The 13,307-nt window shown below is 45.7% G+C and overlaps 2 protein-coding genes across 2 annotated transcripts in view; both read right to left on the bottom strand.

The window, feature by feature from the left end:
• prkci (protein kinase C, iota) overlaps positions 1-13,307 on the bottom strand; it is a 62,452-nt gene that overhangs the window by 7,591 nt on the left and 41,554 nt on the right. The gene's annotated exons all lie outside the window — the stretch shown is intronic.
• skila (SKI-like proto-oncogene a) overlaps positions 1-13,307 on the bottom strand; it is a 33,691-nt gene that overhangs the window by 19,917 nt on the left and 467 nt on the right. The window contains exon 1 of the mRNA XM_062429061.1: positions 12,491-13,307. This exon is cut by the window's right edge and continues 467 nt beyond it. Coding sequence (XP_062285045.1) covers positions 12,491-13,307 — 817 coding nt within the window. The remainder of the gene's footprint in view (positions 1-12,490) is intronic.

Here is a 13,307-nt window from a genome sequence, read left to right as displayed (position 1 = left end):
TCCAACTAATGATTATTATATTTTCATTATCAATTAATCTGCTGGTTACTTTCTGGATTGGTTGTTTCTCTCCAGATGTTTTGTTTTTATCGATAATCCAAAATATATTAAATGTAATAATCACAGAAGACCAAATCAACCAGAAAATATCCATATTAGTTGGAACCAGTGTTTTTTCATTTCTGCAAAATAAATGAATTCAACAATTATTAAATAACCGAAATAGTTTCTCTGTAATTCAAAAAATACTGAGCAGAATCCTTCAATTTTTGTCTATAATTATGTCTCAGTTAACCAATGAAAATGCTAATGAAGATGGGGCAACATTATGCTTCTAGTTGCCATAATTATCACAGAGATGATTAGTGCTGATCGATTATCGGTTTGACAGAATGAAGCCATGACAACTCTGATTGTTAATCATTTAAGTCATTTATCATTTAGACACGCCGGCAAAATATTTGCTGGGTTAAATTCTCAAATGCCATGACAGAATTCTATAAATTAGAAAAGGATTTGTTTTTGGGTTGTTGTTTTTTTACCCTTCATCAAAATGAGTCATTTTTAAAAAGGTGTCACTTTTAATTTAATTCTGGGGACTTGTGATGGAAATGTATCATATACCGCATGAGTAATTGATCAATAAGAAGGAATTATAACCCAATTAATCAACGTCAGACGTAATTGTTTGTTGCATCCCCGGCGGCAGTGATGAAACATTACTCAAATGCACGGTGTAGTCTAGACGTTGTATCACAGGCAAGAAGAACAACAGATTTATCTCAACGTTTGAATCATCAACCTCAAACACTATGATTAACAGCCGTGACCACACGCAGGACACAAACTGCACAGGAAGATAATCACTTAGAAAATCATGTAGCTTTATGACAGAGCCAAACAATATTTGGCCTTCCTGTGGCAGTAACACAGGAAGAGAGAGAGCAGTGTTTGCTTTCTGTTGTCACTTGACAATCAAAGGAATGTTATGAGGGCTCTGACTCTTAACCTAACTGTGTCATTAGGTTAGACGTGCGCCTCTATCAAAACACGGCCCGCCTCATTCAATCTGTCTACATGTACACATGTGCACAAGGAAATCTGGATGTGTTTGAGTCAGTGAAGGGCATTTAAAAAGCATCCATGCACATGAGAGCATACTAGCTGCTTAGTGTGTGTGTGTGTGTGTGTGTGTGTGTGTGTGTGTGTGTGTGTGTGTGTGTGTGTGTGTGTGTGTGTGTGTGTGTGTGTGTGTGTGAGTTCCACTTTCCTTCCCCAGCGCCCCCCAGAGCGTTAATTACCAAAGCTGTCGGGGCTCACCTATGTGACTCAACCAGGCCACAAGACAGAGAGAGTGAGAGAGAGAGAGACATACACACACAGATGCAGTAAACACACATCCCATCCAACAACAATGTAGGAGGATGACGTAGTTTACCGCAAGCAAACTGTCCGTGCAAACATACACGCTCAGATACGAGCAGACACACTTCGTGATCCCAGGAGGACGCACAGACTGAGAATGAGGCCAGTGGGTCCCTGTCTTGTCTGTGGATGACTGTACTCATCATTTGAGCTTCATCTGGGCCAGTGTGTGTGTGTGTGTGCGTGTGTGCGTGTGTGTGTGTGTGTTTGCATGCTTAAACATCTCTAAAAACGAAAGAGAAAGGTCTCAGGAGAAGATTGTTGCTATGGGATGCTGTTCGGAGGTAGGTTACTGGTTCAAATTCCCAATTAGGAATACACACACACACATTACCACCACCAAAACACAGATCAGCTACCTGCTTTTTTTCTCTACATAGACAGGAACACGGCTTACTATTCGAAGGGATGAAACAACTCAGAGTGCTTGGAGACAGAGGGGGAGTGAGAGAGCTGCAGAGAGGACGAGCGTTGCTAAGCAGACTGAAAGCCGAGTGAGGCTGTCAGCAAGCCAGCAATGCACTGCTATCACTACACGCACACACACGCACACACGCACACAGACAGACAGACAGACAGACAGACAGACAGACAGACAGAAAACACAAAATGGAGACACTGCCCGACCCTCTGTCTTTGCAAAATACATCCAAGCATCCATAAAATAAAAGATGTAAAATAAATGCTGAAGTCTGCGTATCTGTCTAAAGAAGAATGAGCTCCACAGTTAAATAAGTGAGTGTTTAAACAAGAGGTTTTAATGTTTTACTGAAAGAAAGTTGGAGTTGCCCCCAAATCTCAATTTTTTTCCTTCTTTACAAGCTCTTGTATGCCGTCATATATATCGATTGGCGGTTTGTTTACTTCTTCCTCGGCATGGGAGGCTTTTCGCTGTAATGTGGAATACTGCAGTAAATGTCAGTGCTTGGTTGGTTGTCGCTGTCTGCAACGAGGCCAGAGGGGGAAGAAGGGGATGGAGAAAGAAGGAGAGGGGAAGGAGAGAGAAGGAGAGAGAGGGAGGGAGAGAGAGAGAGAGAGAGAGAGAGAGAGAGAGAGAGAGAGAAAGAGAGAGAGGGAGGGAGAGGGAGAGGGAGAGAGAGAGGGAGAGGAGGTTGACCCGTGATACAGTCACTGCGCTACAAAGAGAAACCTGCACCTGGCCAAAACACCCTGCAGGGTAAAAATCTATCACAGACACATGGAAAGAGAGAGAGTTAAATCCAAACAGGCCCTGGGTTCTCTGACTGTTCTGCAGGGAGCTCTGGTCTCATCCATATTACATGCAGGAGCTTGTTTGAAGCCTCTACTGCTAGTCTCTGCATGGGCAGCTTGGCTTTGCTGTCCAGGCCCCTCAGGCTTGCCTGTCTCTCCCACACACAAATATACACACACACACAGCTTGCGTAATGCAAATCCATCAACTACCACGACTCTCCTTCTCCCTCTCTCTTTCTTTTCCTCTATGTCACAAGATCTTGTTTTTAAAACAAGTCTCAGAAGACTCTTCTCTTTACTTTCACAGCGGCTCATGCAGGGTCCGAAATTAACACCAGCCGAGCGCCAAATGTGGCTACATTTTCCATTTGGCGAGTAAATCTCAGAAGGCTATGTGTGCCACACCAGCGGGTAAAATGTTTGTACCAAAATAGTCATGTAATAAAATATCTGGTGTTATATGGCTCGGAGGAAATTAATCATGCGCGTCCCTATACAGTGTCGACACACGCACCATATGGGTTTTTTATGCACGCGTAAACAGTGCAGCAAAAAGGGGAAGGAGCGCAAGCCAGAGACTGTCTTGAGCACTCCTAGTTTGGCTGCAGTGTTTATTATGTGGGACTAGACATTGCAGCTCTCTGCTAAACTATCACTTTCCGCCAGTATTGAACATAATAAGCTTATTATCTCAATGAAATGTGCTAAAACATATGTATATGTTACTTTTTCATCTAGTAGTCCTTCACAGTGAGTGTGTCAAAATACAAATCTAAACTATCAAAAAGAACAAGCTCAAAGCTACACACAGAAATCTACCAGCATTTGTCTGGAGGTTGTTAATCATTTCCATCCTGCCTGTACTGTTATTACTACACCAGAGTCTCTGACAGGTGAACCCACAGTCCACTTGATCACGAGTCTTCCTCCATTAATTCAAAACAGTCCGTCAGTGTCTGAGGCGGGCTTGACAACAGCCAAAGAAAAGCGCGGTCAGGTTTAGTAAATGTCATTACAGTTGAGTCAGAGCTCTAAGTGAACACACCTGGGCGTAGATCAAACAGACAGAGAGAGAGAGAGCGGGACAGTGATAAATCTCCGTCCTGGCTCCACAGTGACGCTGATGAGTTGAGAGCAGACCACAGCACTGATGGAGCACCGTGACTCACGCTGCAGGATAGGGTTGGCGTGGTGATGGGAGGAAGTGGCTGATGGTGGTTGTGTTTGTGTTTGTGTGTGTGTGTGTGTGTGTGTGTGTGTGTGTGTGTGTGTGTGTGTGTGTGTGTGTGTGTGTGTGTGTGTGTGTGTGTGGCTGTGACCCTTTGACTTCCTTAAAAATTGTGAACTGCGGACTGTGTCACCAGCGCATTATCATGTGCTACTGTGTGTGTATCTTTCTAATAAGAGACTATGTCATCATCATGAAGAAACACTGAAAGCCCATGTCAGGGTAAAGTCACAGTCTGGCTTTTGGTCATTCGATCTTGTGACACGAGTTGAAAAAGTTTCACTTTTGGATTTAAAGTTTTGACTGAAACTCTCATTCTTCTGTGAGGCGTAACTCCTTAGAGAATAGAAAATGAGGCTGTTTGGTTGTCTGCCAAGGCACTAGACAGAAAGGGCAACCTTGCCAGCTGCAGCCAGAATTCACCATCATTTGGCCTGAGGGGAGATTTCTTCCCCCACGATGAGTCAGTCTTCTCAAGACGTACTGTACATATGGCCTCATCTGGGATCAGGATGTGCCTCAGCCCATTTCATTTTGATAGTGATGACAAAGAAAATGTCTGGCATAACAACGTGCACTTGTCATAGGAACTGGTTAAAATGTAGCCAGACTGTAAACCACAAGGCAATACTTCAGTCTTCAAAGGATAAAGTCAAGGGCAATGAGGCTCTGCACGGGCCAAACGAGCCTGTTTAAATACGACAAGCGAACAGCGAAGCCAGAAAAAGAGCTGGACACGCAAAGACCCGAGAATCAGTGCCACATGCTCAACGAGAGGCACATACACAAACGCCACTCTGTTGCTCGGGGACAGTTAAGGAGGACTCGACTGCTAGATTTGCATGCAAGGATGCTGAAGTGCACTCACCAGTCTCGACACATGCAGCCCATTAATTAGGCCTCCATAGCTGCTAAGGATGCTCAAATGAAAATAGACTATATACTATTTTATAAAAGCTATTTTGTAATGAATTGCATCTGGAGGTCAACGACCTCAAAGATTGTCTACTTCTTAGTTTATGATGTAAAGAGGTGCAGTGGGGCTGTAGAGGATCCAGAGGGAAATAATACTCTATTTACAGGATGCAGATGAGCTGTTATGGACGCTGAGGGACATGAAGCAAAGAAGACTGCATGTTTGCATGTGTGTGTATGTCTGCCCTGAAAAATATCAGGGAAACGGATGATTCCCATGAGTGGCGTTGCTTTAGGTGGGAATAGCAGTGAGATAAACACATCATTATTCGGCAAAGGCAGAGTCTGAAAGAGATGGAAGACTGGGCAAAACCACAAAATGTCACTTGTTTCACCTTCACTGAAGCAGTCTGTTTCCCGGTTGCTAACTTTACAGCCTTTCCCTGAGCAACATTAGTCAGGCCCCTGGTGAGATAAGGATTTACAGGGTATAGAGGCGGCCAGCAGTGGGAGGGGGAGAAAATGTTGGAGGGCGTTTGATGTTAGTGGAGCAAAGGTGAGGCTGAAAATTCAAGGACTAACAGGGCAAGTAATCACCTATACAAGCTTAGCAGGTTAGCATCAATGGTGTTCAGCTGTGTTGCGGCTGAAGGTCAAAACTAGTACGCTCCATGGCAATGCTTAGGCTACATCCGCACTACTTTTGTTTAAAAACGTACGACTTTTATGAGCTACACCTTACTACACCTAGGGTCCACACTACTTCAGTGTTTTCAAACCCCCAAAACCGAGACTTTTGAAAACACAGCTGACTCAGTTTTGGCTAGAAGACTCCAGGCTTGTGTTTTAGTCTGAACAGGCAGAAACTGAGACTTTTGAAAGCAATGACGCAAACACCCACATTTGCTTGCTGATTGGATCTTATCAGTCACGACGTGTCCTTCCGATTCATCACACCCTTATTCACATGACCCTTTTTCTGAAAGAAAACAAATGACATCAGCCTTGAGCGATTAATTCTACCTGGTCTCACTTTTCACCATTTTTCCATCTTTTTGCAACTAAGCGACCAACTGCAGAGTAGATAACTGCTTACTGTTCATGCCCGGTATACGTGAATGGTCATGTGATATACATTAGTACGGACAAAGATTATTCCTGAAACGGTGTTAAAACGCTCATTTTTATTTTAAAAGGCTGTTTAAAAATGAGTGTGGATGTAGTTTAATCCTGCTTGCTGTTGTTCTGAGCCATTAAGCGTGTGGAGCAATTTGACAAAAGGACTTGGACACCTAATCAAACGGCGCAGGCAGAATCGCTTCCATATGGAAATGACGAGCTATTACCAAACATGCAAATAAATTACTGGCAAAGTGGAGAGATGGGGATTCCCTTAATCGTACAGGCCGACTATTTTCCCTTGATTTCCCTGTATTTGCTACATGCATAATTGATCAGTGTAGTGGCTGGGCTTAATGTGTTGTGGATGTGCCGGGTGGCAGCCCAGTGGGACTCATGACACGCCTTTGATATCTTGTGTTTATCTCCCTGTCTGGGACACTGGGGCTGTGAGAGAAAATATGAGAGAGAGTGAGTTAAAGTGCCTATATGGTGTGTATTTGTGAGTGTGTGAGTGTGTGTGTGTGTGTGTGTGTGTGTGTGTGTGTGTGTGTGTGTGTGTGTGTGTGTGTGTGTGTGTGTGTCTGCTCCTATGGAAAGCGCCGTCTCTGTACTCTCCATTTATATCTTCATTAATCACTGTTCCCACCGGGAAGGCGGCACAGAAGAGCCTTTCAAATGCAAACGCACCCTCTCTCTCTCTGCTTGCACACAACACGCACAGGCTGGCAGTCTCCCACAATTCTTTTACAGTATACCTCCCTCGCCTCTGACTCCCTATCCCCCCCCTCCACCCCCAACACACACACAACCTGCTCTTCTGACTGTCTCCCAGGGCGACCAGACAGTGGACAGTTAATCTTTTCATCCACTCGTCGATTAATTAATACCAAGACTCCTCATTATTCAGCTCTCATGCAAAACAACCCCGGCAAAGTAGTCAGACGTGTTACGATCCAAGCCGCCTTTCTTTTCTGACAGTCTTGTTTGAACTTGTAGGCCGTTATATTCCCCATCACTTTCACTTGTTCTCGCTCTCATTTTCTTTAGAAGCGACAAACTGGTCTGACGCCCTAAGGGGGGGAAGAGCCAGAACACAGCGAACATGCAAACATGCTGTCAGTCCAGAGCCCTTTTAAAGCCTGGAGGACATTTGGCTGGGGAGGGGCTTAGCCAGTTTGTTTAGTCTATGAGACTGTTGGCAGACGTGGCAGAGGTTCCACTGTATCTGGACTGACATATCTCTGCTGCTGTGGCTAGCTCACATCAGTCCCAGTGCTGCGCATTATCTTCTTCCTGTGGTGCTGAGGTGGGAAAAGAGCCCAAGCAAAGGAAACGGGTCAAAAACAACAAGCTACAGCTGGGGTGGGAAACTACCACCATCCAACCAATGCTAGATTTTAAATACACAAGAGGAGAACTAAACTGCAGCTGAAGACTGCAACAGTTTTCAAATGTTGGTACTAAAAAACTGTGAAGATTATGAAAAGGAAAACTAATGTAATGGACTTTGTGTTCCTCCAGTGTGCTGCAATGCTGTTATGGAGCTGTGATACTGGCACTGACCTGATGGTGACATACCAGAGGCCCCTTGGCTCAGCCCCTCCTACCTTGCGGGGCCCCATTTAGCCCTTTACAACAGGCAGCAAACACTGGCCAAGGCACAGCTTGTTGTGCACAGGGAACACGTACAGTCTCCCACACCGAACTACATACAGGCGTGATAGACTGTAGGTTACTCTGGGCCAGCATTCAAAGAAGCTGCTGTGTATTCAGTATAAGTGGATAATTGTTCTTTGGAAAATGCACAAACACACATAGAAATATGTGTATGGGTGTCTTGGGGTGGGGTAGGGGGCAAAGGAAAGGCTGGGGAAATGCAAGCTAGTCGGTATGTGATTGGCCAGCCCAGAGGGCTGTTCCAGGCTAGATGTGTGGTTCAGCTCAGGTCTTGGGGAGGTTAATTTTCAACCGAGGAAAGAAGAGCTGGGGCCCAAGCCCCCTGTAACAATCTGATGGCTGTGTGAGCACTGCTTGTTTTATGGAGAGGCGAGAGTAAGAAAGAGGAGGAGAGTGGTTTGTGAATGAGACACCAACCAACTGTCCTGACCTTACCCTGTCATGGTTCTCTTTTCAGACTCTTTACCTCACACATCCCACCTCAAGTATCTCCTCCAGACGCGGCATGTCTTCTGACCACAGTTACCGTATTTGAGTTTGCCTGACGCTACTCATGTCTGGCAGCCTGTCTGAGTTATGAAAATTACAAAAGGCGGCAGCAGATGCGGAGGTGAGGTTAACTTAGGAGACTGTTGCACATGTCTGAACGCAGACAGAAACTTATGCAACGCTGGCTGCGGGCCCTGTAACTGACTCTCCTCGTTTCACTCTTCTTTTATTTCTTCATGCCGCCCTCTCGGTCCATCTCCTCCTCTATTCAATGTCTGTGTCACCCAGCAACTCGCCACATCCATCAAGGTTGGAGACCCAATCAATAGTCACTGGCTTTCCTCTCATCCACCTAGCAGACCCACACAAGTGGTCTTATTGCTTATGTAACGATCGACTTATCGGGTCATTTGGCTGCTTATTTTGTTACTGTCCGCTGATTTGGGCCCAGGGGGTATTGACTGCTTACAGACACGTGACAAAACAGCAGAACTGTCTGGGTTAGAAGAAACGGATGATGGTGAGTGAAAAGGAGGAAGAGCAGACCGAAGGCCATATGTCAACATGTGTGTGTGTGTGTGTGTGTGTGTGTGTGTGTGTGTGTGTGTGTGTGTGTGTGTGTGTGTGTGTGTGTGTGTGTGTGTGTGTGTGTGTGTGAGGACATGAACCCAAGAGGAGCGGGGCGGATGGAAGATGGACTTCAAGATAGAGGGGAGAGGTAGGGGAAGAGATAGCGAAAAGGCAGCACAGTGAACGATTAGCGTTCTCGCCAAAATCAAATTAGATACAGCCCAAGAGAATGACTGACAAGCAGACAGACAGACAGAGAGTGCAGCTGCACTGGTCTGCGGTAATGAAGTCACTGGTTTCCAAATAGCAAAAAGAGGAAGCCAGAGAGATGCAGCTGTCTGCCGTCTGTGCCGCAGCCACTGTGTCAGCCCAGCCAGGGAGGCAGACAGAGGAAGGCTGTTCTCTCCGTCTGACACTTTTGACTCTGGGCCAGCACAACACTTACAAACAAGGCCGAGGCAATAAGAAACACGTAGCCATGTTCACTATGTTGCTCTGCTGTGGAGTTATGTTGCAAGGTTTGGGAAACAAAGCCTAAAATATCAGGCCAATGTTTGTTTGTTTTTACATATTTGGAAACAGCAAAATTGAAACCATTTTAAATCAGTTTTTAAAATATAAATTGACCTGATGTGAGTACAAGTGAGGGATTTTGTCACTGAGATGTTTTGTAATACACCAGTTCTCTATAACTTGTCTGATGACACGCCATGTAAACACACAGCCCAGATAAACAAAATGTCCCTCCAGCAACAGTTATTTCACAAGGTAGTGGGGGATGATCTGTTTCTTCCTGTCTTGTCAGAGGAAAAAATAAATAAATAAATTTAAAAAATCACCTAATGAAAATGACGACACATGATCATGTCTCAGTGGAAAGTACGTGCGCCTGTCACAACCCCTGAAGGCAGAATGAACTCATTGTCTGGTGGACGCTGAAGTAACTCTCGAGATAAGGCATCAGCTTGTTGCTGTCTGTTGGTGGCGTCTGTCTAGCAAACTCTATTTACACAGCAGGGATCAGTGGACAGTGTAGCTGCGCCTCGGGGGCACAAAGCACTGTTTATAGAGAGTGAGTCCTGGAGTTTTTAACTGCACCTTCTCAAACCAAACACTCCGAACAGGATATGGGACTAGAAGCCATTGGAGAAAGTGTGGGGAAGAAAAAAAAAAAAACTTCCAGAAGGCTCCCCTTGTTTGTGTCTCTTCTCCTCCAGAGGTCCCACAGCTCTCCGGTAAAACTATGAACTGCTTGTAAATGTGCATACTGACACTGTGTGTAAATAAGGGCCACTGGGAAAAAGGGTCTGCAGTCAGGGTTAGACCAACACGCTGAACCATCTTTCTAAGAAGCGTGTGTAACTATAAGCTGCCTGCCTGGTCTTCCACTAACATCCACTGGGATGTGGAAAGTATGAGTCACACAGCCAGTGCAGTGGAGGCGGCTGGACAAAGAGTCTGGAGGATGTTCAGGGTGAAAGACATGTCCGTCTGCCTCACTTCCTGTTCAGCCAAACACACACACACACACACACACACACACACACACATACACAGAGAGTAGTTGATCTTGGAAGGGAACACCAGTGTCCTGAGAGAAGCGGGACACTGCCAGCTCACCTTGTTCTCTGGCAACTGACCTTTCACACACCCGTGCATCCGCTCGGATTTGGATGGGGAAGGGTGTGTGGGGGGGTGGGGGGGTGAAGTGGCATCCTCTTTTAAATGCCAAAATCACCTGCTTCCTGAAGACTCACAGGCAACTGTCTTTCCAGGAATTTGACCATTTGTGACAGCGTGGCGTGTCTGCCAACACAGACCGAGCTGTTGCATAAAAATCTCACTTCCACAATTGGTCTGACAAGACAATTTTCCGATCAAGACCCGTCCCACGAATAACAGAACGAGGTAAAACCCGGCCACAGACTAAAAAAAGATACAACAACAACAAAAACACATAAACTGAGAAATCACCCCACAGAGAGCAGACAGCACCTGAAACTGTGGTGAGACAGAGGCTCCAGAGAGCCTGGCAAAGTGTGAGACAGAGAGAAACCAAGATGCGTCATACTAGCCTCCAGTTAACAGCTCATTACACACACACTGAGGTTGGCAATGTCTCACACATAAAAACACACACACAACAAAAAAATGGTGGGTCTCTTCATCCTACTTGAGCTTGTTTTTATACATGTGTGTTGCATCTGCGGCTTGTGTAAGCTGATGTCTTTTGTGCGAGCCCGACATTGCGTTCATGTTTCCTCTGTGGTATTGAAACATTTATGTCTTTGTGAAGGAATGTCTACATCTTCCAAAACGCATACCTTAAACGAAGGCGGAGGAAGAAGAGGAGGAGAAGGAGGAGGACAATTGGGAAGAGGCGAGACAGGAATGCGGTGTGGACACTAGACGAGACAGCAGACGGTATTTCCGGCAAATTCACACCCAATGTTAACCAGACGGGGGAAAAAAAGAAAAAGCATCTCTTTATTTCACATACGCAACTAATTTGTGCCCTCTAATACGGCGCTGTGCACTCTCACACCTGCATACTCGCACTCTGAACACACACAAAGCGACCTTTCTACACTGCAGTCTCTCACTTATTCAGCTGCCTGCTGTCCTACAATAACAAATAAATCAAGCTACCAAAGGTTGTGGTTGAGTCCATTTCTATTCTAAATATGTGTTTGCTGGTTAATGATCAATTATTTATAGATTTTATTTTATTTTTTTACTTTATCTACACCGGTGGATTTGAGAGTGAAAAAACCTAGTGAAACAGATAAAACACAACCCCACCTTTACCCAGAAAACAATACAAAAATGGCAGCCCACTGTGGTCAGAGGGAGGTCATGAGACATAAACCAGTCAATGGCAGGGAAACAATCTAGAGCTTTTCCCCCCCTCTGAATGCCGACTTTTCAATAGGCTTGCTGCCCTTGTGCCTTGGATGCTGTTTTGACACAAAAACACAAAAAGAATGGGCAAAATCGTCCTCTTTGGAAGACTCTGCCTTGTTCTGGCCTTCAGTCATAACTGCTGGTAATACAGTGGAGCCATTTCACTATCCTGGTGGTAAAAAGGGTCAAAAACCTCTAATGTGGACCGAGATCCATCAGTAGTACCACATCTAGACACTTTATAAACTAAAAGAAGCACCTGTATCTGTCCTTCTTGGCAAGCAGCTCAAAGATTTTAACAATTTCTATCAATCTGAAACAATTTTCTGATGAATTCAATATAATGTTATTATAATGAAGTTTAGCTTTCATTTCCATTTTCTTCATATGTGTTGCAATTTGAAAAAAAGACAATTTAAAGTTATCCTGCGCAAAGTAGAAAATTATTTTTGTTTAAAGTCCGTTAAAAGGTCAAATTAAAAGGTAACTGCTGGCATGTAATTTCAACACAGGAGTTAAAGAGCTTCTTCCTGAGCCTCGTATATCGGCCTTTTGTTCAGTGACATTCCTGATGACCTCCAGGTGACCTGAGGGGACAAATGATGCACTTCCCCTTCAGCTGTAGCCAGCTGGCCTAACCTCGTCTGATCAGACCTGAGCAGGCAGATGTCACCACCTGTCCCAGACCTCTCTCACACATACTGGGTCAACGCTGGTTTAAGAAAACACCAGCCGTGAGGTTGTCTAGTCAACCTGCTGAACGCCACAACAACACTGACTATACTGTTACAGACAAGAGGAAGAGCAAATTACCCAGCTAAAGACTTTCAGAGCACATAATACAACATAATAAAACACAATTTCAGTTCTTTTCTTACCAGCATGATGATGAATGACATTTTATAGAATGAAAACAAGCAAAGTATAATTGAGAGGTGTACTTACTTTGTCTAGCGACCTCTTCAGCTGGTAGTGGAACTTCTCTTTGACCTCATCCAGGAGCTGCTTGAGCTTGGGCTCCTCCGGCATACCTTGGTACTTCCTGGCAAGCTGCAGGTAGCAGGGCCACTTGGCTGAGTCAAAGCCCCAGTGGCAGGTCCTCTTATCAGGTGACTTGTGTGAATGCATGACAAACTTCTGTGGTGAAAAGAGCAAATGGCACTCAACGCACTGGATGCAGGGTGCCTCGGGCTGGGTGTAGAACTGGGGCACAAAGAGACCCTGGCACTTCCCCAGACACTGGTGCTCCACCTGGAAGCTGGCTTCGCTCTCCTTCAGCAGACCCTGGGCCGACAGCTTCCCACTGGGGTCGGCAGGCAATGCCGCCCCAGGACGCAACAGAGCATTGCACAGACGCTGTGCATCTGTGAGCGTAATGAGGCCACAAGAAGGTGCGTTGAACGGCAGGATGCCCAGCACCTTAAGGATGTGCAGCTGCTCGGCATCACAACGTGAGCAGTAGACGTAGAGCTCGTCACACACAGTGTTGATCTGCTGCAGCGAGAAGTCGCGTAGCACGGAGTTGAGCACCTGGGGCAGGCAAAGCCGCTTCTCTCCCCCCACGACGAAGCAGGAGATAGACTCTCCCTCCAGCAATGAGTGGGTGAGTTCAGTGGAGCTGTCGCAGGGAACCAGCAGAGGGCCCCCTCCCAGGACGGGAGGGGACGGCAGAGGAGGCATGCCGGCAGGGGAATGCTCATGGCCGGTACGGGCTGAGAAAGCAGCTGGGCCCCCAAGGGAGCTCTGGCTGCTGAGGGTGAAC

This window comes from Scomber scombrus, chromosome 11, assembly GCF_963691925.1.
Source record: "Scomber scombrus chromosome 11, fScoSco1.1, whole genome shotgun sequence".
Taxonomy (NCBI): domain Eukaryota; kingdom Metazoa; phylum Chordata; class Actinopteri; order Scombriformes; family Scombridae; genus Scomber; species Scomber scombrus.
Note: the sequence above shows the minus strand (reverse complement) of the source record. Positions and strands in the feature narration are given on the sequence as shown.